Source organism: Poecilia reticulata, chromosome 1, assembly GCF_904066995.2.
Source record: "Poecilia reticulata chromosome 1, P_reticulata-male-v2, whole genome shotgun sequence".
Classification (NCBI taxonomy): Eukaryota; Metazoa; Chordata; class Actinopteri; order Cyprinodontiformes; family Poeciliidae; genus Poecilia; species Poecilia reticulata.
In genome coordinates this window covers 5,614,672-5,636,400 of record NC_088830.1, presented here as the reverse complement: position 1 = coordinate 5,636,400, position 21,729 = coordinate 5,614,672, and the positions used below count along the sequence as shown (strand labels likewise).

General features: G+C 37.8%; 2 protein-coding genes across 3 annotated transcripts; both read left to right on the top strand.

The window, feature by feature from the left end:
* Positions 1 to 59: 59 nt before the first annotated feature.
* ears2 (glutamyl-tRNA synthetase 2, mitochondrial) lies at positions 60 to 8,430 on the top strand. 2 transcript variants are annotated; one of them, XM_081597635.1, is made up of 11 exons: positions 60 to 234; positions 1,005 to 1,160; positions 1,809 to 1,998; positions 2,100 to 2,250; positions 2,369 to 2,690; positions 3,136 to 3,244; positions 3,414 to 3,567; positions 4,784 to 4,914; positions 4,987 to 5,122; positions 7,801 to 7,940; positions 8,305 to 8,430. In XM_081597635.1, exons 1-10 carry the CDS (start codon positions 60 to 62, stop codon positions 7,894 to 7,896), a joined length of 1,620 nt encoding a protein of 539 aa, XP_081453761.1. In that variant the 3' UTR covers positions 7,897 to 7,940; positions 8,305 to 8,430. The 2 variants fall into 2 exon arrangements, with proteins under 2 accessions (XP_081453761.1, XP_008401555.1); XM_008403333.3 differs by having other exon boundaries at positions 7,801 to 8,430.
* A 1,483-nt stretch (positions 8,431 to 9,913) lies between these two features.
* LOC103481937 (ADP-ribosylation factor-binding protein GGA2-like) lies at positions 9,914 to 21,635 on the top strand. The gene is made up of 16 exons (XM_008437812.3): positions 9,914 to 10,137; positions 13,216 to 13,300; positions 13,673 to 13,748; positions 14,622 to 14,720; positions 15,801 to 15,924; positions 16,051 to 16,151; positions 16,224 to 16,304; positions 16,378 to 16,515; positions 17,857 to 18,067; positions 18,150 to 18,320; positions 18,408 to 18,475; positions 18,574 to 18,686; positions 19,128 to 19,276; positions 19,563 to 19,732; positions 20,357 to 20,467; positions 20,862 to 21,635. Exons 1-16 carry the CDS (start codon positions 10,095 to 10,097, stop codon positions 20,973 to 20,975), a joined length of 1,854 nt encoding a protein of 617 aa, XP_008436034.2. The 5' UTR covers positions 9,914 to 10,094; the 3' UTR covers positions 20,976 to 21,635.
* Positions 21,636 to 21,729: the final 94 nt, after the last annotated feature.

Here is a 21,729-nt window from a genome sequence, read left to right as displayed (position 1 = left end):
GTTCTCTCTCACAGTGTGTGTTTTTGGTTATTAGTTAGTAATTAAACCGTTTTGCCGCCATGTTGGTTTGCAGTTGGTGTTTTCTGCGGAGTCGTGTTCTTCAGAGAGGGTTTCAGTCTGTTACAGCAGTCAGACTCAGACGGGCTGAGCCCCAGGTAAACTCAGCCGCTGTGTACCGATGGTGCTCCACTGTTCAGGGCGAAGTGAGGGTCCGGTTTGCCCCCAGCCCCACAGGTAAGTTCCTCATTTAACTGGGAGTTATTCTATGTTGGGAGATAATAGCAGTTACTTAATCATCCTCTTTGTGGATCGTAAAGCATACACGTATTAAACAACATGCTTATAATGTTAAGTGTGCCATGAGAAGTTGAAGTATGCTTCACTTTTCCCACATGCAATTTTACACCCTTATTACAAAATTTATTAAATTAATTTGTTGACATTATGTTGTGCTATGTGTTTTTTTTTTGTTTTTTTTGGCCGGGAGAGAGGGCAAATCTAATCCATTTTGGAAAACAACTGTAACATCACAAAATGTGGTAAAAATGAAGCCCTGTGAATTCTTCCCGCAGATGGACTATATTTACGTGTGTGCGGATTATATGCGTTTATATGTATTTTTACAATAAGTAGCACATTAGACAATTTTTTTGTCTAAATCTTCTAAATGAATTTGTGAATAAAGGCAATAACTTTAATTTAAGTAAGTTATTGTCTTTAATGAAGAAATAATTAGCTGAGTACTTCCGAAGTACTTAGCCAGTTTGATATTTACTTAGGAAAATGTAATCATTTAATAGGTTTGTAGACTATTTTAATAAAAGCATGATGCATTGTATGCTTTATAATCATGTGGGAATTTAGACTTCCAGCCTGTTTGTAAAATAAATTTTATGGAAACCTTTTTTTGTCTGATTTAAGAACTATATTTTTTCATTTATAACCACCTGCTTATAAATCTACTTATCTATGATGTTCTGGTTCTTGATTGCTGTGGTTTACAGGCTTTTTGCACCTTGGAGGTCTCAGAACTGCTCTCTACAATTATATTTTTGCAAAGAAGTATGGAGGCGCGTTCATCCTGCGACTAGAGGACACGGATCAGAGCAGGCTGGTTCCAGGAGCAGTAGAGTCCATAGAAGACATGTTGGAGTGGGCTGGTACGAGGTTTTTCAAAGAATTTGGATTGTTTGACACAGTGCGGTGTGAAAGCGAACGGCAGCAGCTGAAAATATAACAAATGAAAAACCTAAACCCAGGGCAGTCCACCAGCGGTCCGCTGTGTTTTTTGTGTTGAAAAAATGCTTAAAGTTACAAAAATTTTGAGGTTGACGAGCAAGCATCATAATTTGGAAATAATAGCTTGTGAGGTCAACAGAAGCGGGTACAGCACAATTGGTTCACACCTTCTCGCACCCAGTTAAGTGTGTCAACTACAAGCCTAGCTTAATCCAGCTTTAGTGTCACTGTTACTGGTGTATAAAAAAAACCCTTTTTAAAATAAACAACACTTAGCCTGGTGGGGAGGCAAGTAAAGCCTAGTGGCCTGCCAGACTTATAATACATTAGGGGGAAACCCTGAATTTTGGTCCCCAATTAAACCGAGTCTACCGGAGGATCAGGTGTGAAAACACCCTTAGACTACTGTTTTAGCAAAGCTATCCACTCTAATTACTAGTACAATATGGTAAAGACAGTTAAAAACATTAATTTTGGAATCTATTTCTGTTTGTTTTACAATTTTAAATCCTTATTTTATCATTATATAAAAGGACAGTCTAGTCTCTAGCCTCTACCTCCATCTGCAGGTATTCCACCAGATGAGAGTCCTCGTCGGGGAGGACCCTGCGGTCCATACCTCCAGTCCCAAAGATTAGACCTCTACAATCAGACTGCCAGGAAGCTTGTAGAGACTGGTCATGGCTACTACTGCTTCTGCAGCCCTCAGAGGCTGGAGCTGCTGAAAAAAGAGGCTCTAAGGGCCGGCCAGACACCACGGTACCTAAACAGTCACGAAAATTTGTTCCTGAACAACCAAAATGGATCAAAGATGTGTACAGGATTTTTGCACAGAATTGAGTGTTCACCTGTTTCTACAGCTACGACAACAGATGCCGTCACCTGCGAGCGGACCAGGTCCAGGAGAAGCTGGCTCAGGGAATGCCGCATGTGGTCAGGTTTCGACTGGAAGCTGGTGTCGAGCCTTTCCAGGACCTGATCTTCGGATGGAACCACCATGAAGTGGCGCAGGTCGGTCAGGAGGGGAATTCCCCTTGAAAGGTGTAGGTTGGGAACGTCAGCATGCCGTTACTCTGAACCTGGGGGACACCAAAATACATTTCTTCAACCTGTTTCTTCTTATCCTCAGGTGGAGGGCGATCCAGTTGTGATTAAAGCAGATGGCTTCCCCACCTACCACCTGGCCAACATCGTAGACGATCATTACATGAAGATCAGCCACGTTCTGCGAGGATCCGAGTGGCTCATCTCGACCTCCAAGCATCTCCTTATGTATTGCGCTCTGGGATGGACGCCGCCCATCTTCGGACATCTGCCGCTTCTGATGAATAGTGATGGCAACAAGCTGTCCAAGAGGCAGGGGGACATATTCATTGAAAACTTCTGTAGGGAAGGGGTTCTCCCTGAGGCTCTGCTGGATATCACAACCAACTGTGGATCTGGATTTACCTGTAAGTGACGAAGGGTAACATGTAACAGTTAGGGGTGTCCCGATGCAACTTCTTCACTTCTGATATGATGCCGATATTGCAGATTTGAGTATTGCCAATAACGATATTGAAAAGACATGATCAAGTGATATTATTCAGAGAACAATAGTCAAAAACAATATGTAAGGGAATAACTGACCTATTTATTATTAACCAATGAGTTTGCGTGTGGAATATAAGTGTTGATGGGTAGAAATGCTTGGGCGGATTAAATGCTGGAGTGGAGATTTCAGATGCAGGCTGATATAATCCAATCAGTTTTTGATATTGGATCCGTTGATATCAAAAACGGATCCGATATCAAAAACGGATCGGGATCACCTTAGTAGAAATAAGCTTAAGATAAGCTCTGTCAATATTAACTGAATTTAAGTAATAATAATTATTTGCTTATCCATGTATACAGCCAATCGGATGGGACGGAGGTTAGAGGAACTGATTTCTGAGTTTAATCCTTCAAAGATCACAACTCACTCTGCTTTGTTAGACCTGGAGAAGCTACCAGAGTTCAACAGGTGGGGGAGAAATCAACTTCATATGAATCTGTATTAAATCAATCCAACCATATTACAAAGGCTGTTTTTAAAGTTTAACTTATTCTGGAAATTATTCAACCGGAAGTTTTTGTTTTTCTGAAAAATCATAGATTGATTGCTCTCTGTTTCTCCTTGGGACTTTGGACAGAATTCATCTGCAGCAGCGAATTGAAGATGAGCAGAAGTGTTGTGTGCTTATAAAAGATCTACAGCAGCAAATCCAGCAGGTTTACACTGCAGAGATTCAGGATAAAGAAGTGCTTGAAGGAGATTATATTAGACGTGTGCTACACCTCCGTAAGGTAATCTCAGCTACATTCGCTTTATTTCCACTGAGCGGTACGCTATAGACTGGTGCAATACAGTACGCCATTTTATCTGTTTCCGTTGTAGTGTATTGTACGTGAAGGCCGTAAAGTTAATCCTTTATGTTCATATACAGGTTGTCTATTAATTTTTGTATTGTTTTCTATTAAAAAAGCAGTATGTTTTGAGAAACTGAAAGCTTTTTGAATCTTCCAAGACCCTATGTTTTGCAACTTTTTGTGTATTAGTCAACTATCTCAGTGAACGATGTCAAACTTGCAAACGTTCAGTTTAGTTTTCAGCTTTATTGTGCAAAATTTATAAAGGCTAATGTTTCAACACTGTCTTAATCACAGTAACTAAAGTCACCAGCTTATTTGACTTTGACAATGGCTTGTGAAAATATTCACATCTCTTAACCTTCTAAATTTACTTTTGTACGATCATAAATTTTATTGTCCATTGGGGTGCATGCACACCAGCCCTGTTTAGTCCGCTTAAATCAAATTGTAGTTTGTTTGTACAGAAAGTGCGGTTTGATTGATGAGACGTGAATGCGCAATCAAACTCTGCTTCAGACCAAATAAATAAACTCTGATCCACCTAAAAACCTAGAGCATGGTTCAGTTGAAGTGAACTGAGGTGCGATTCAAATGCATGTGTGGATGTAAGCAGACCGAAGACCATCCAAAAGCAGGAAGTGGAATACAGTGCAGGGCATTCTGGGTCAGTAGAGCCAAAATAAAATGCACTACCAGGAGAAATAGCTCGTGGTCTTTTACAAAATATGAAGGAGAAATCCTACAACTGCTAAAATCTGACAATAGTCCACTTCTGTTTACGTTTTGTGAAGAAGGAAGCTGCATTGGTCTTATGAGATTTTTGTGTCGTTTCCTTCGGTGGTTCTTGGTGCAGTGCCACCACAGGCGAGGAGGGGAACAGGTTTTTCAATAAGTTTGGATTGTTTGACACAGTGCAGCGTGAAAGCAAATTGCACCAGCTGAAAATGTAGCAAATCTTGCAATTTTGGTTCCCAATCAAACCTAAGCTGCCAGAGTATCAAGTCGGAAAACAACCTTAGTGTGACTTTATGAGATAGATCAACATGAAGTTGCATATAGTTTATTTTGCGATTAAAATTGTTTTCTAAGACATTGCATGTCTAAAGTAATATCTTCAGTAGTATTCAATGAATTGCTTTCTTTTCAACAGGGTCACATAACTTCCCTGAAGGAGCTTGTGAGCCCAACCTACTCCTATCTGTGGGTGCGCCCTTCCCTCTCCATCCAGCAGGTGGCAGCACTAACCAAGGAGGCTTCTCATATTGCGTCGTTAGTTCTGAGGTTTGAAAGCAGGCATTTACTGCATATCAGCAGTGTTTTGTCAAGTTTATGAATATTTGTGTGTTTGTGCAGGTTAATAGAAGAGCAGGGAGAGGAGCTGTCACTGGACCAACTAACCAAAGATCTAAAGAGTTTGCCTAAGCAGACCAAAGCTACCAAGTACAGAGAGGTGATGAAGCTGCTGCGCCTGGTTCTCAGCGGCTTGCAGGTACCAGTTTATATTGCTTTGAGCTCTAAAGTGTGTGTGTTGTGTTTAACAGATGTTGGCTGATTCACTCTGGGGATAATAAGACCCACACCACAGAGAACTACTCACTCTCATGATGCATAGGTCTCACACTTTCTGCCAATGAGTCATTTGTCTTGAGATTTTTGTAAGCCTTATGAGTAAAGTCTAAAAAGCTAATTGATAAATACTCTGTACTCTTTCTTCAGGGTTTAATTGTTATTTTTTTAATCTTTAAAGAAAGTATGGATCATTTTTGAAAGTTTGTGTTTATGGTTTGTTTGCCTGTTAGTTATAGTGGTACATTAAAAAAAGATTTATATTGCATAAAAGTGCAATATTTCTTCCCCGTCATCTCGGAAAGCGAAGCTCATACATTTTATCTAGAATCGACAGGCATATATTTCAAGCTTTTGCTTCTTGTAATTTTAATGATTATGACTCAGAAAATTAGAATATTGTGAACAATGACATTCTTGGAAACTGGTGGTGTTGCACCCTAATCAGTTGATGAACACAAAACACCTGAAAATGTGTCCTCAGCCTTTCAAGCAGTCTCTCAGTCTGGGTCAGTAGGCCACACAGTCATGGGCCTACTGCTGAGTGGACAGATGTCCAGAACACTCAAAGACATACCTGGAGTTGTCCTTTGATTCTTTTAAGATTGAAGGATTTGAGAAATCCTTCAATCTTCCGTAGCAACCATTCAGCTCTGAAAAATGCCTGGTTGGACCTAGCTTCGCCTTCGAGGACAAAGCTCCTCCTCATTCAGTTCTGCAATAGGCTGGTGACGAGCAGTTTATTTGATCCATGTGTGTTTGGGCAGATGCATCTAAAGTTGCAGGATGGTAACCCTTGAGGACTGGAGTTGGTGACCCCTGCAATAGACAAACAATTTTTTTTTCAATAAAGGTTCTGTGTAGTTCATTCATGTGACTAGAATCATAATAAGACTTGAGTAGAGGTATGGTAAACATTTAGTCAACTTGTGCTCTAAGCTAAGGCTGTAAACGTCCAGTTCTAGTGGTCATGTTGATGACAAGGCATTTTGTGTAAGTTTGCCGACTTCTATTTACATCACAAGACCTCAAATTTGGGAAAAGACAAAAAAAAGAAATATATATATATATATATATATATATATATATATATATATATATATATATATATATATTTAAAGAATTTCCAATCTACATTCACTTATCAATGTTCAATGAAAATATCAGACTTTGATTCTGCTTTTAGTATCTGTCACTTTTTCAAATAATCATATTTTATTAGTCTGATATTTCTATTTTTTTCCATCCCCTGCTAAAATACACTGCTCAAAAAAAATAAAGGGAACACTTTAACATTTAAGTGAACACTGAAGTGTTCCCTTTATTTTTTTGAGCACTATATAAAATGTTAAGCCATTTTATGTTAACTGAAGGAGATTTGACACATAAATCTACTTGAATATTAAAACACTTATAAAAACATTTTACATGCTGAGGCAGTAACATAATTTTTTTTTTGCTTTTTTGTCACAGTTAAAGAATTAACTGATCCACTTTTTTTTTTTTTTTTTTACTTCCGATGCCAATATCTGTGGTTTAGTATCGGTCGATATCGATCCGATACAGGAAAACAGTGCTGAATTGACTTAAAAAGTTGCCTTTTTTTAAAACACAGACATAAATGTACTGAATTAGTTTTATTATGCACCAGTACAGCACACTTAAATACACCAATAGCTTTATAGGTTTGGTCAAACACGTAAAAATAACACACCTTTGAAGTCTAGAGGGGAAAACTGTTTTTACTCCACTCTAACTAAGCAATAAGTGGTGAGGGTCTGACAATGAGTCTGGTAGACTAGAATAAAACTGTCAGGTCTGAAGCTTGTGTTTTTATTTTGGAAAACATATTTTCTGAAAAGCACAGCTTTAATAGGTTGATTTTTAGAATGTGTTATTGGGTATATCTTTGACACCATCAGGGCTTTGCTTCATCTCAGGTCTTGCTGTCAGCAGGAAGTTTCATCACACAGCCATATTTAAAACCGCCGCAACAAGAGGGAGATTTTAATCTGACTTCAGAAGTCTGTATTTTACAAAGCATTCTTTTTTTCTGGCTTCTGCATGTTTCTGAAACAAGAACAAATGTCCAATGAAATAAAAAAAATATGGATTTACGTATAAAATCTTTCTAAAATGAGATTGTTACCAATTTAAACAAAAATGTTTCTCTTTGTGAACCTTGCATTTAAGTTTGAAAATAACTCTGACCCTGTGAGACTTTGGATGTTTAGACATTTATACTTTTTGCAGCCCAGGGGTTTCATTTCTGCTATTATTCTTCTAAAATTGCATATTTCAAACTTTTTCAGCACTTTCATAGGCTGACACAAAAAAACAACAAAAAAAAACACAAAAAGCCCCATACATTATGTAGCTTCTTTTATTTCCATCTATTACATGACTAAGCAGAATTGCCGTGTCTTGCTTTATAAAGACGGCAGAGCGCTTCGTAAACTCTGTGGCGACTTGGTAAAGCGGCACATTTTCAGGAGGGTTACTGAATGAGGAAGTTGCTTCTGATTCAGTTTCACACACACAATCAGTCTGGTATTCTGAGGAAACCTAACTGACCTCTATATGCTTCCCTCTGCATTGCAGCAAGGACCCAGTATTGCCGAGATGATGGTATCTCTGGGCCCCGCAGAGATCAGACATCGATTCCAGAAGCTTCTGCTGCCTCCAGATTCCTGTTAAAGATGGTTCACAGATAACTTCTCACTCAGCTGGCTAACTGTTCTGTATGTTGAGAAATACAAAACTTACATCAAACTTGATTACTCTGTCAAACTTGAAAGAGACTCAGCCGACTAAACATTATAAATATTTGATGATTTTGTTAGGTGTCTTATAAGATTTATATATTTTGTTTGTAGAAAAAGTGCCTGACTCTATGCACACCTGGATGGGAAGTACCTTGGTGTTTTTTATGTAAATGTTTTACTTCAGAAAAATAACGTGTACATGCTCCACTGATTCGAGATGGATGGAATAATTTATTTTAATTTGACAATATTAACAAGAATAATGACAAAAAGTTTTATTGTGACTGTTTTCTGGCTTTTGAAGGCTATATAATGCAGAAATCTCTTGTCTTTTTTTTAGATGTTGCATCATATTTATTACCCCAGAGGAACAGGAAGTTGTGAATTACAGATAAAGAAAAAGTTCACCGAAACTGTGAAGAACTTTGAAAAAGGGTAAAATAATAAAGAAAATGCTTCAGTTTGAGTCTTTCTATGGGAATTCTCTCAGGCGTCCATTTGTGTCACATTTTCCACTCTGACTCAGTGTGCTCCAAAAAAGGTTGCTCTGTAGATACATCTATTTATATAGAGAGATATATCTATAGAGAGGGAGAGACATATCTATATATATGTATATATAGACAGAGAGAGATATTGCGCTCTCTCTCTCTCTCTCTCTCTATATATATATATATATATATATATATATATATATATATATATATATATATATATGATGTTTTTTATTTAGTTTTTAAGTTTCTGATCAGGTCACAGCAACAAAAAAACTAGCATCAGTCTTTGCATTTCAAGCTCTTATCTCAAAATATACAAGACTAACATTCCAGATGCATGCCAAGTATTTACATGTGAAAGTTTAAAAAACATACATTTCCTCACTTTTTGGCTTTAAATCAGATTAAACTTTCCTTGTTTTATGCCATCCAAGAGTATCACAAACAATCCTTTCTGTTCTAAAGGCCAAAATGAGATAATTTTGTTGCTGTCCACAAATTTAGAAATCTACATGAATTAGGATTACTAAGCCTTTTCTTACAAATAAATGATGGCATGCTTTGAAAGCTTCAGATATGTTGATTTATTTTAAAGCAACTCCAACCTCATTTTGGAGACATGCGATTTAATGTTTTAACATTAAAATTTTTTTACACAACTTTCTGACCCGCCTGTGGTCTTTCTTGGGTCTTCATCCTGTTGACTAATATTCTGTTAATAGTTCTTCACATAGCAGCTTTATTTATACTGATAGTATATTGCACACTGGAGGATTCTGTTTACTTTTATGACAGTTAAAAATAATATAATTAAGTCTGGATGTTATTTATTGCTATCATTAAATGGGACTGAACACAAATATCACACTTTCAGGTTTGCATACCACAGAAAATATCTTCTATTATTGCTGCTATTACTACTGTATAATAATATTTCTATTAAACTGTGAAAAAGATTGGTCTATGTCATTTTTTTTTGGCCAAAAGTACTTTTGGCAAAAAATAAAAAAATCACTTCATATATATCACTTCTTTCTTTCCAAGCTTCTTTCTTTTTTAAGCTAAATAAATAGATACATTTTCAAAAGTCATTTTTGGCAAAATAAATAAAGGACTTGGGCCATTGCTTTAGAAAGGTGAATATATATATATATATAATATATAATTCTTTTTTTTTTTTTTTTAACTTTCTGGTGTACTCCGAGACAGTAATCTATAAATTATATAGATTAAAAATGCTTTAATTTGCAAACTGTGTTTTTGATATTATTATGTATCGTCAAAGTTAGGGGCATAACATTTTTCATGTCGCATATGCTTAGACTTAAAGAAAATACACAAATACACTTTTGAGGTTAACCCTTCTTATGAAGAATATGTTTTTTAACAACAGGAAGGTTTTACGGTATTATGTAGATTTAGACGAGCATTTTCGTCTAAATCGAAAATGGGGTGGAGTATGTTGGAGGGTGTAACATTTAACTTGGTCGGAGCGGCAGAAGTGTGACTGACTGTGCGTGAGTGTCACATGTCACCATAAACAAGCAACTGTTTGACACCTCCGCTTCAACCCTTAGAGAGACGCTCCCAGGTCAGCAGCTGTCTCCGGACCGGTGGAGGAATTTGGGCAGCCATGGCGAGTGATGACAGCCGGGACACTTTGGAGTCGTGGCTCAGTAAGTTAAAAATAAAGCGAGAAAGGGTTAAGTTGTGGTTTTCAGCTACTCATTTGCAGAAGAGACAGAGCTCTTAGCTTGCATCTCGTCACTTACCTCCCACTAACTGTCGCTGTTGAACGTCATCCTAACCGTCAGCATTTGAGCTCTGGGATCCCACTAGCTCATTTTATGTACGGGTTTAATGCTCGGCCGTGTTCAGTTTAATTTGTTAAAAAATTAGTCTTGGTACAAACTTTTAGCTTCAACAGGAAGTTGTTGAGGTCCCGCGCGTGCCCGAGACGCGCTCGAGCGGTTTTGTCTGTGCCCGACTGTGCGCGAGCTCTAACAAATTAAATTATTAGTTTAGTATCTGGTGACAAGAAATCCACTCAAAGTGTTTTAAGTAGTTTCCTGCACTTGTGCATAGGTAAGCACAGGTTACAGAGTAAACAAGCCATATTTACCGTAACTAAATACACTTAGTGAAGAAATTCATGAATGCCTTCATTCAGTCCTCAGATTAAAATACCTAAATATAAACTGAACTTGGTTTGCGAAACAATGGGATTTTTAAAATTCATTTAATTCAGTTCTGTTTATTTGAATCGCACCAACACTCAAAACACTTTACAAAAACGAGTGAATCTTAATTCATAAACAAAAATGTCAAAGCATACAGTTTCTATTAACATGGACAGAATCACATTCACATGCATACTTAGCACTCAAGTTTAGTTTATCATACCAAAGCAGTAAAAATTTGTCTAACTGATTCAGCCGTTAACTTTGCCGCAATCCCTCATAATAAGCAAGCCTGTGGCAAGAAGCAAAAAGGAACAACTGTGTTTTAACAGGAAGAACCCTTCAGTGGACAGGCCCAGTATAGGTCATCCTTTGCCTTAATTTTGTAATGTAAACAGTACTGGATTAAAACTTCTCCCAAAACGTAAGACTATTTGTGAATAAACTCACTTAAATGCCACTGATTTGATGGGTGGTTTTGGGTCATGGTGCCCTTTGGATAGCGTTTCTGTTGAACTCCTCCTTAAACGGGAGTACAAGACAAGACTGCAAACGGAAATCACTTCTGAAAGCTGGAATCTGGTAGAAAGTATATTTTACCTTGAACTTAATGCTCCTGTTCATTATTCCTGTTCAATAGACTAAATAAACAATCATTGATTCCACTAAGCTTAAAAAAAAAGATTTGGAGCATATTGTCGTAATATTTCAAACACACTTGTGAATATCCCGAGGAATACTTAGAAATGTTTAGCCACCGAGCCATTTTCTTTTTCGGCCGATGCAGAAAAACAGAGCTGCACTGACTTAAAATGTTTATTTTTTTTAAAAACACAGACATAAATGTACTGAATTACACATTTATTTGATAACTCTACACCAGTACAGCACACTTATAGCTGATACACTAATAGCTTCACAAGCTTGGTCAAACATTTTACACACAGTTTATTTTTAATTTGTTAAAATAAATTACAACAGACCTTCTATCAAATGGCTCAGAAAGTGTAATTAGGAAATCTAAATATAATGTAAAATAAATAATAAAGCATGACGTCGCTCCGTTTTTTTTTTTGTTTGTTTTTTTATATCAAGATATCAATATTGGACCGGTGTGTTGCTACCTAATGGCCTATTTCGCATGTCAAAGTTTCATTAGACAACTTGGACTCTCACATTGCCTTCCAAAGTCCTCCAGATAAAGGTCACAGTAAATAGATCAAATTGAATCTAATATTTCACGGCAGCTTCTGTCTGTTTCACTCTGGCTGAACAATATTAGAAAATCTTGTGATAGTATTGGTTAATATTATGATGACAATATAGGTTTAGATGTGCTTATTTTCGCCTTTCCTCTCTTTCTCATTTGTGCTTCCTTCACTCTGACCTTCAGCACTTTGGGCAATGTCATTTGTTGTCTGGTGGGGACCTGTGCTACCATGAGCCGTTGTTCAGTTGGGTAAATATTTCTTAAGCATGAAAATTGCAAGTTCACAATTGTGATATATTGGCCAACAATTATTGTACTCCAGTCGTTTGCAGTTTGAATACTGCATTCTCTGATTCTGTGATCATGATATATTTGTGATATATTGTGCCTTATGTTTGACAATAAACTTGTTTTTTCATGTCTTTTTTTGTTGCTTGCTTTGACATTGTGATCAGCTGTAATCTCTGTTTGAGCTTGAAGGTTTTGATTTTGGACCAAATGCATGTTGCTCTTGCAAAAGACAAACTTTGTAGAGATTTACAAAGATCTGTTCTGGTTCCCTGCCTTGGTGGTTCGTCTTACATTCTCTTAGCTTAAGATGATAGTTTGCATTCTTCTTGGCATGGTGCCTTCATCTTCCATAACATATAGCTAGTGTTTTCTGAATTTCTCATGTTAATATCATGTTTTTTTTGTTTTTTATTTGCTTATAAAGGTGTTTTCCCTGTATCTCCACTAACTTTGACAGACTTTCTCTTTGTCCTCTTTGTAATTCAATGCAGTATGGGTGCTGTGACATGAACACAATCACTAACAGGAAATTTATGGTCGATTTTTGTTGCTGATTTGTCAATTACAACAGACACCCTTTTTGTTTAGTTTTTTTTTCTCCAAAAATGCAACTTCCTGATTATTTGTGCACACTTTTACTTCCTCAAATGCTGCTTTTCTGAGTTTTTGATTTAAGAAAATTGAATAAGCTCTGTTTGGTTACGGCATTTTTAGTTAGCTTTATTAAGTAAATAATAATAATTTATTAAGAATGACCCCAGGACCTTCTTGCTGCAAGGCAACAGCTCTACCAACTGTGCCACTGCGCAGCCAGTCTTGACAGGAAAGTTGGAAAAAGTTTAGAAGAATCAAGAGAATCGGCTATAGCAAATCAGAGTATTAAACAAGAAAGCTAGCACAAACCTTCTCCGGTTGAAATCATGATGATTATCCATTTTCCACCTGGTGAAACGAGTGCACTAACAGAACGCCGCTTAAAGAATTTTGCCGTAAAACACATCTGTTTGTCTTTTATGCTCAGTAGGTAGTCGTCTTTTTGCATTTAACTCACTTATTTTGTATAATTTGATCAGACAAGGCTACGGATCCACATAATCAGGAGGACAGATGGGACTGCATCGAAGGTTTCTACAAGCTGGTCATCCAAGAAACCGATGGGTAAGCGGGTTTCTTTATCTCACATTTTTGAAACTAGCCTCAGAGGGTCTCCTCTGCTGGTTTTAGGCACCAGCTTGAGTTTTGAGGGCAGACCAGTTGCTTTTGGTGGTTATTTCCTCGCCACCAAGGCATTGGGGAAACCGTTGCTTCACAGGTTTTGACCATAGTTTCTGTTGCACCACTTGGAGGTGGTGCAACTGTCAAAAGAGGGGGAACTCTTCTCTCAGTGCAAATTCAGAGACCTTTCCTGTCTTTTAGGAATTTAGATCCCACTTCTCTTTTGCATATCACAATTTCTGAGCACAGAGTTGCTACGTGACCAGCTCACTTGTTTCAATGTGATGTCATGTTTTATTTGTATTTTTTTTTCAGGCCTCAGATAGCTCTGCGTCTTCTTGCCCATAAAGTCCAGTCCCCGCAGGAGAAGGAGGCTCTGCAGGCGCTCACTGTTAGTACTCAAACTCTTTACTCAGATTAGTAAGCTTGTAATTATTCGTCCCACAGGCAGATTTACGGTAATTAAAAAATATATATATATTTCAGCAAATGTTTAAAAGCGTTTGATTGCTCTGATGCCAATAAATGCTTCTAAAAAGGTTATTAGTAAGCGTATAAATACTTATTGACATTCAGATTTTTGTTAAAATGAAAATAAAAACTGAAGAAAAAATTGCAATTATGTCTTTAGTGGAACTGCCTCTGTCAGTAACAAACTTTTAGAATTTGTTTATTAATTCAACCAAAATCGGCCAAATTTGTCTTTCTTTTGATACTTTGTAGCATGTTTTCATACCAAAACAGGTATTTATCTTTGCCAAATTCCTATTTTTAAAAATTCCTTTGTTTATTTAAATGTAAATTCTTCCCCTTTTAATCTCTAAACAAACTGGTCCTGCTTGGTTTATATAGTGTTCATCTGTTTTAATAGTGGACCGTTTTAGACATCATGCTGCATTTTTAAAGTTCCTTTAAAAGACGTGCTCACTTCACTTAGAAAACAGTTGTCTTTGTGTTAACCGTAGGGGAGGGAGCGTGGTCTTGTGAGTAAAATGTGTCATTTCACAATTTAACCACATGAAAATGTGAGACATCGGCGATTAAATCTGCAATCAGACCCACTGTGAAGTCTATGCAGGGCTTCAGTCAGTAAGTTGCCATGAAATGCAACATTTCAAGGGTCATGCGCTTCATATCATCTGACATGTAAGGGGTGGTTAACCGCAAGTTAGCGATGGGGGAAAAAAACCCTGATTCTCCTCTTGTTTTTTTTCTGTTTCATTTTCTCTTTTTCCTGTCTTATTTTTTTTTTGGTGTTTTCCAGATTCTGGAGGCATGTATGAACAACTGTGGGAGGAGGTTCCACAGCGAGGCTGCCAAGTTTCGCTTTCTAAATGAGCTTATTAAAATCTTAACACCAAAGGTACCACTTGCCACAGACTTATCTTTCAGTATTGAAATCAATTATGATTCACATTATGAATCCTAATTTCTGTGATAAGCCGCCTATGATATCTGATATATATGTATGTTTTTTTAGAATTCTCTTGCTCAGAATTTATCAGATGCAAGTTCTGCAGCAGCATGCATTTCTTTTTATTTGAGCTGCTTTATTGGCACTATGAGCTTTGAAGATTTAGACAAGTAGTACTTAACACCAAATTTGGCCATTTAAGTAGCTAGATTTGCTTTCGATTATTTTGTTTACTTTTAAAGCACCTGGAAAAAAAAGATTTAATCCTTGTTTCAAACATGGTGTGCTTTGCTTTGTTTTTTTTACTTCTTTACATATGAAGGTTTTCCACAATGCAAACTCCAAGTACATACCAAGTAAATTGTAAAATTAAATTCAGTGCCCTGAAAAGCAATTCACAACCCTTGAAATATTTTACATTAAATTCAAAAATGTTAGCTGGCATTTCATGCTGGAGTCTAATACAAAGTAAAGCATAACTGAGAAAAGGAGCATTCAGCTGCTTTTATTTGGATACCCTGTCAGACGTCATCCAAGCATATCTATAAAAATATCAAGTTTCTCCATCTCTTCCTCTGCCACTCCTGCTGTCTAAAGAAACACACCTCTCCTGGTCATAAACAACCAATCAGTGCCAGGAGGAGGGTCTTAGTGCTGTCAGCCATCCTCGAGAATGCGCTACTAAATCCGCTGATGGTGAAGAAACATTACAGGAAAATCATTTATCTGGTATTGTTGGCTTAACGGCCATGCTAACTACTTTTACTATTCACTACAGGCTCTACTCTCGTGGGAGAAGCTGTATCATAGCACAGGGGCTTGATTGACAGCAGTTTACTTGTGTTTAAATTGGTTTGATATTCTGAAACAGTAGGTCAAAATGGCAGTCAAGAGATCCATGGTAACTCAGGAGGAGCTGCACTTCACAAATCTGGCTTTTCAGGGGGAGTTGCATGAAATTGACAAGCAGAATGTAATTGCAAATAGTTGACAGGTTGGATCTTTATTTTACTTTGTTTCTTTGTACAGTATTTTGGCACCTGGAGTCCACAGAAAGTTAAAGACAGAGTGACAGAGGTCCTCTATGGCTGGACCCTGTGGCTCAAAGAAGAACCAAAGATTCAGGAAGCGTACAACATGCTGAAGAAACAAGGTGACCAGAACACAAACACACAGGAAATCACTACACTAGGATCACTGGCTCAAAAAACAGAAAACTTCATTTAAATATGTTTCTATCTCTGAAATGATCTAAGCTTTACTTTTTCTCCTATCTTAGGTATCGTAAAGACAGACCCGAAACTACCAGACACTCTAATCATGGCTCCTCCCCCTCAAAGAACCACAGAATCCGTTTTTGATCAGGAGGACAAAGCCAAGGTCAGCATCTGACAATGTATAGTTATATGCCTTTTGAATGTCCATGTAGCTAATATGTCTGTCCTTTATCAGCTCCTAGCAAGATTATTGAAAAGTGGCCGCCCAGAAGACCTGGAAACGGCCAACAGGCTCATTAAAAGCACAATGAAAGAGGTGAGGAGTGAGGTGGTGCTGCTGGCTGCCTTGATGATTGTCTGAACTGATTGTTATCGACGTGTGTTTATAGGAGCAGGAAAGGGCTGAGAAAGTGGCAAAGCGCGAGTCAACTCTAGCGGAGGTGGAAAGCAGCACTAAGCAGCTCAGAGAACTACTGGAGCAGCAAATAGTGACTGGAACGTCATTACAGCCCAGCGACGACGTCAAGGTACGCTGGAGGAACTGGTCCAGATTTCAGTCTGGATCCAGATGGAAAGGCAAATGAGTTCAGTTTTTTTTTTTTTATCTGCCAAATATGTACAAAAAAAAATCCCACAATGTTTACAAAAGTTACACGCTGTGGCTTTATTTTTTTTTCCCCCATACAAACATGTAGCCAGAGCACTGCAGTCTCATGATATCACTGTGTGATCTGTCAGTGTTCCAGCGTCTTGTGATTTCAAGAATGTTTTGGATTTTATAATTTTTCCGACGACCATAAATATTCAGAAGGATTGGGGTCAGGCATCTGCTCAGGAAGTTAATTTAGCTTCCTCTGGTAAAGCATGGGATTTTGATTTCATATTTTTCTGTGTGTTCTTTTGGCCGGTCACAGAAACAAACTTTGCTGGATTTAATTTGTCCCAGTGGTTATCGCAATGAACGATAGAATCATTGTTTTAAGACAATTTTTAAGTAATAAATGGCACAATAATGCATTCTCAAAGATCCATAAACTTTTAAAGTTAAAGTCTATCCATCCATCCATCCATTTTCTACCGCTTATCCGGGGTCGGGTTGCGGGGGCAGCAGCTTAAGAAGGGAGGCCCAGACTTCCCTCTCCCCAGCCACTTCTTCCAGCTCCTCCGGGGGAACCCCAAGGCTTTCCTAGGCCAGCCGAGAAACATAGTCCCTCCAGCGTGTCCTGGGTCTTCCCCGAGGCCTCCTCCCGGTGGGATGTGCCCGGAACACCTCACCAGGGAGGCGTCCAGGAGGCATCTTGACCAGATGCCCGATGAACGTTTAACACTCAAACTGGACGATATCCAAAATAAATAAACAAAACAAAGGAAACGACAAATAGAATGAATTGTGACGTTTCTGTAAACAGAACTATCAAAAAAATGTCTAGTTGAGACCAAAGCACCAGACTGAAGACTTTTATCATACAGTTTTTGGTAGAAAGAGAGAAAAGAGAAAAACAATAAATCATCCAAATGGAAATTACTCAGCTCGTTTTAGTTTATCATGTGATTAATTGATTTATTGCTGAATGTGACAAGCATAGTATTCCTTGCTTTTTCCTTCCTTGTTTCATTCCTTCTTTCTCTCGTTATTCCCTTCCTTCCTTTCATCCTTTCCTTGTTCTTTCTTTCTTTTATTTGTCCCTTCTTTATTTCCTTTTTTTATCCTACCTCCCTTGCTTCCTTCCTCTTGTTTTTTGTTCCTTCCCAGTGTTGGATGTTATTTCTTTTGTATACAGCAGGACTTTCAGTGTCTGTCCTGCATCAGTCTCTCTCCCTATGTATAGCTCTGCTGCCTGTAACATTAAATCTCTGTGATGAACTAGGAGCTCTATGAGCGATGTGACCGACTGCGGCCCAGCTTGTTCAGGCTGGCCAGCGACACAACAGATGACGACACGGCTCTAGCGCAGATCCTGACAGCGAATGACGATCTGACCCTGGCGGTGAATGCCTACAAAGATGTGATGGCGAGAGGAACGTGTAACTTGGGAAGGCCAAGAAGTAAAAGTGAAGAAGTGACAAGCAAAAGCATGAGTAAGACCTGATTTGGTGTCTTATTGTCTTTTGGGTCTGTCTTTGTCGTATATCTACAGATGTCGTTTGCATGTTTGTTCAGGTTCGACGAACCGCAGAGAGATTAAGAGCTACCATCTCATCGACCTATCAGCTCTGGACTCTCCACAGATCCAAAGGAAAGCGGATTCATCGTCTCAGTTTGAATATTCTTCGCCCGTTTTCCACTCTCATTTGGAGGACAGCTTTTTTCCAGCACCACAGCAGGAATTTGGTAAGATGTCATTTGAAGCATTTGTTGCAATGTATCAATGAGTAGGAAGACAATTCCTTATTTATAGTCATGTTGTGTAAATTACAGAGTTTGATGATTTAGACACGAAGCAAATCCAGCAGAATCCAAAGTCGTATTATGAGGAACTAATGCAGGTGAAATCTCAATATAAGTCTAAAGATAAAGATTTAAACATATATTTTTTTTATTATTATCAGATGGCATAACAAAAGTGTTTGCTCTTATTTCTTAGATTGACAAAGGCTTTCAGATGACTAATGGTAATCAGAATGGAGGGAGAGAAATTTTCCTGAGAGCCCGTGGATGTGAAGGAAACAATGATTCATCAGACGGAACAAACACCTGGTAAGAAAAGATTGTCATCTTTGTTGACAGAAACTCCTAAGGAGTCCTGCTTTATTTTAAGAGAAACAGGGTCAACCCAAAACATAGTGTCCTCAGTCAGAGGCATCTTCAAATGTGCTGCAATACAGACCACTATAGGAGCTCCTTCCTGCCCACAGACATCATCCTCTACATCTAGAAGAACCTTAGATAATATGAGCTACAACATTTAATATCCCTTTGGGATCAATAACATTCTTTTTAATTGAACTGAATGGGCGTTTCCTATAAGCCAAATGTCTCATTTTCAATTTTATAATATTCATTTTAAAATGATCATAGAACTAGTTAACAAATATCATGGAAAGATAAAAGTGTATACCGTATAAACAAAATGAGTAATTTCACTCACACTATCACATGCTCTGCTTTGATTTTTCCTGTTACTGTTTGTGTTATCAGGTCAAACTCCCCGACTAAGCAGTTCCCCGGATTGGAATCCTATAAACAACCAAATGGAGACTTTGGATCGCCGCTCATACTGCAAGAGAGCCGCCATCCGTCTCCATCACTGAAGGACATCTTTGTTCCTTTAGAAAGTATCAGATCCAGTACGTCTCCTCCGGTTTACAGTTTGCAGCTAAGAACGAAAACTCTCCAAAGAGCCTCGGGTTAAAACGTGTAAATGATCTTATCTTCCTCCTGAATACAAAGCGAAGCAGCGCATATTGCTCTATCGTTATTTACAAAATCCAAAATGTAAAAAGATTGTGAAAAACACCACAATTCATTTATTTTGCCATTACAATATTTGCTTAGTGACTTCAGTAACTTACAAACTCAGTTTTTGTATTTCTGAATTTTTTTCATCTGATTTTTTTTTCTTATGTGTTGTAGGTCAATTGGAGCCAATCACATTGTACAACACGGCTGGGATCCACGTGTCCCTCCATTTTGCCAAAGACTGTCCGTCAGGTCATCCAGGTGTGGCGGTGGCCGTCATGTCCGCAGTGAACACATCTGCACTCGACGTGAAGGATTTCGTGTTTCAAGTCGCCGTCCCTAAGGTAAAAAAAATAAAACGAGTCACACTGTTAAATCCAAAATGGTGATGGGGTCTATCAGCTTAAAGTCTTGTAGTTTTCATTGAGTTAATTCTTAGTCATTACTTCATTGTTGAGTCTTTAAAACTGCTGTGACATAGTTCCTTGTCTTGCCATGTATGTTCAGTTAATTGAGTATAAATTAGGGTTGTCAATGTTGCCGCATGCAATTAATCTGAAAAATGTATTGGGTTAATATTACATAATGCAGATTAATCAAACTACCTGTTTTGATCTTAAAGCCTCTCTCTGTCTTGCGGAGGGTGACCTAATTTACCGCAGCACTCTGACACAACAGCGAAACGTGAAAGTTTTCCGTGACAGCAACAAATGATGGAAGTTTTTCAACTTTCTTATTATTGTGTCTCTTGTCTTACAATCATCCAAATTCAGTTTTTTTTTAAGCACACACTGCACAATATACTCTAATGGTACAAGGATTGGATAAATAAATGCAGCAAAAGTCTTAAAACTGCCTCAAATATCTTTTTTGTTTCATTTTGACCTACTTCTTTTTGGTCATCCATATTCTAATGTTCGTTCCTAAACTGAGAACATTGCTGATTGTGACATTAACTCTGACTTCAGAGCATGCTGGTGAAGCTTCAGCCGGCCTCCCAGACTCAGCTTCCTCCTTTCAACCCTCTGCTGCCTCCACCTGCAGTCTCACAAGTCCTGCTATTAGCCAATCCTGAAAGTGTGAGTAGAAAAGAGTCTGCTTGTTTCTGCTTGTGCTCACCCAAAGTATACAAACACTTGGTATACAAATTAGAATTTGTATACTGTCTGTAAATTATAGCTTTAGTAAAAGTATGCAAATGAATTAGAAGAGCAGAAATAACCTTTATTGTCACTCAGTGGGGAAATGGTTGATTTGCACTCAAGAAGCCTGGATCTTTGAGTTGAATCAAACGTATAGCTGCGTTCCCAATACAAATTAAACAAATTTTATTTTCAAATGGTTTGAATGATATGTATCTCATAAAATCCTGTCATATTGTCACTTTCCAATCAATATTTTTTTGTGTGTGAATTTATATGATTATAACATGCCTGTTTTTTTAAATTATCATTCTTTTTTCTGTTCTTTCAGCGTAAAGTTCGGCTACGCTACAAGCTGACCCTGACACACCATGACCGGCGGCTCGTCGAAGCAGGAGAGATAGAGACCTTTCCCGACTGGACGATTTTGACTGGACAAAAATAGAAATAAAAAATAAATAAATACACAAACTCAAGAATCTCACTCTGCTGGAGCTATAATGCAAACAGTGTAGGCAAAGGGAGCAAAATGAACCAACTGGGAAAATTACAAAGCCACTAAAGTGAGGGTGAGGTTCATGTGGAATAAAGCAATGTAGCAGCGATGAATTTTCAACTGTTGTTCTCAGGTGTTAAAGGTACAGTCACTGCTTTTTGTTTTGTTGAAAACACAAACATTCTGTTGAAGACAATTTGTTGCTTCCTATTCACCTGTATTGTAGGGATTTTATATTTTTATTAGATTGATATAAATTAAAACAAATGATCTGTAGTTCACCTGTAATACAGTCCACCGACCACAAGAGGGCGCGTTTCAGTTCACAGGCTGCACCTAATGCTTGATGAACATTAGACCTCTTTGTAAACAAGTCTGGAATAAAATTCAACCATCAATTTTTATCAGGTAATAATAGATAATTATTGAAGCTGTTTTAAAATTTTAAAAAATCCCTTAATTGTTGTTATTATGAGCTCTATGGGCTTTTTATCCAGCTGGGAATTCTTCTGCTACTGCTGTGACTGTTGCTACATGTTTTGACCTGATCTTATGCTATACAAATTACTGGTTACAGATGTGCACATTAAAACTTTTTCATTTCCCCACTTTACAAAAAAGATTAAAGTGTGTTTACTGAGGAAAGTGGATGTTTCATAATGGTGGGAAAGTATGTTACTTTCTTGTCATTTGGTCCGTAAAA

Excerpts from the sequence above, each read along its gene's own strand:
- ears2 (XM_081597635.1), top strand. The coding sequence starts at position 60 with ATGTTGGTTTGCAGTTGGTGTTTTCTGCGGAGTCGTGTTCTTCAGAGA. Across the intron at positions 1,161-1,808 it reads AGACATGTTGGAGTGGGCTG|GTATTCCACCAGATGAGAGT; the intron begins GTACGAGGTTTT and ends CTCCATCTGCAG. Across the intron at positions 2,251-2,368 it reads ACCACCATGAAGTGGCGCAG|GTGGAGGGCGATCCAGTTGT; the intron begins GTCGGTCAGGAG and ends TCTTATCCTCAG.
- LOC103481937 (XM_008437812.3), top strand. The coding sequence starts at position 10,095 with ATGGCGAGTGATGACAGCCGGGACACTTTGGAGTCGTGGCTCA. Across the intron at positions 16,152-16,223 it reads ATCAGGAGGACAAAGCCAAG|CTCCTAGCAAGATTATTGAA; the intron begins GTCAGCATCTGA and ends GTCCTTTATCAG. Across the intron at positions 18,687-19,127 it reads TCAGACGGAACAAACACCTG|GTCAAACTCCCCGACTAAGC; the intron begins GTAAGAAAAGAT and ends TTGTGTTATCAG.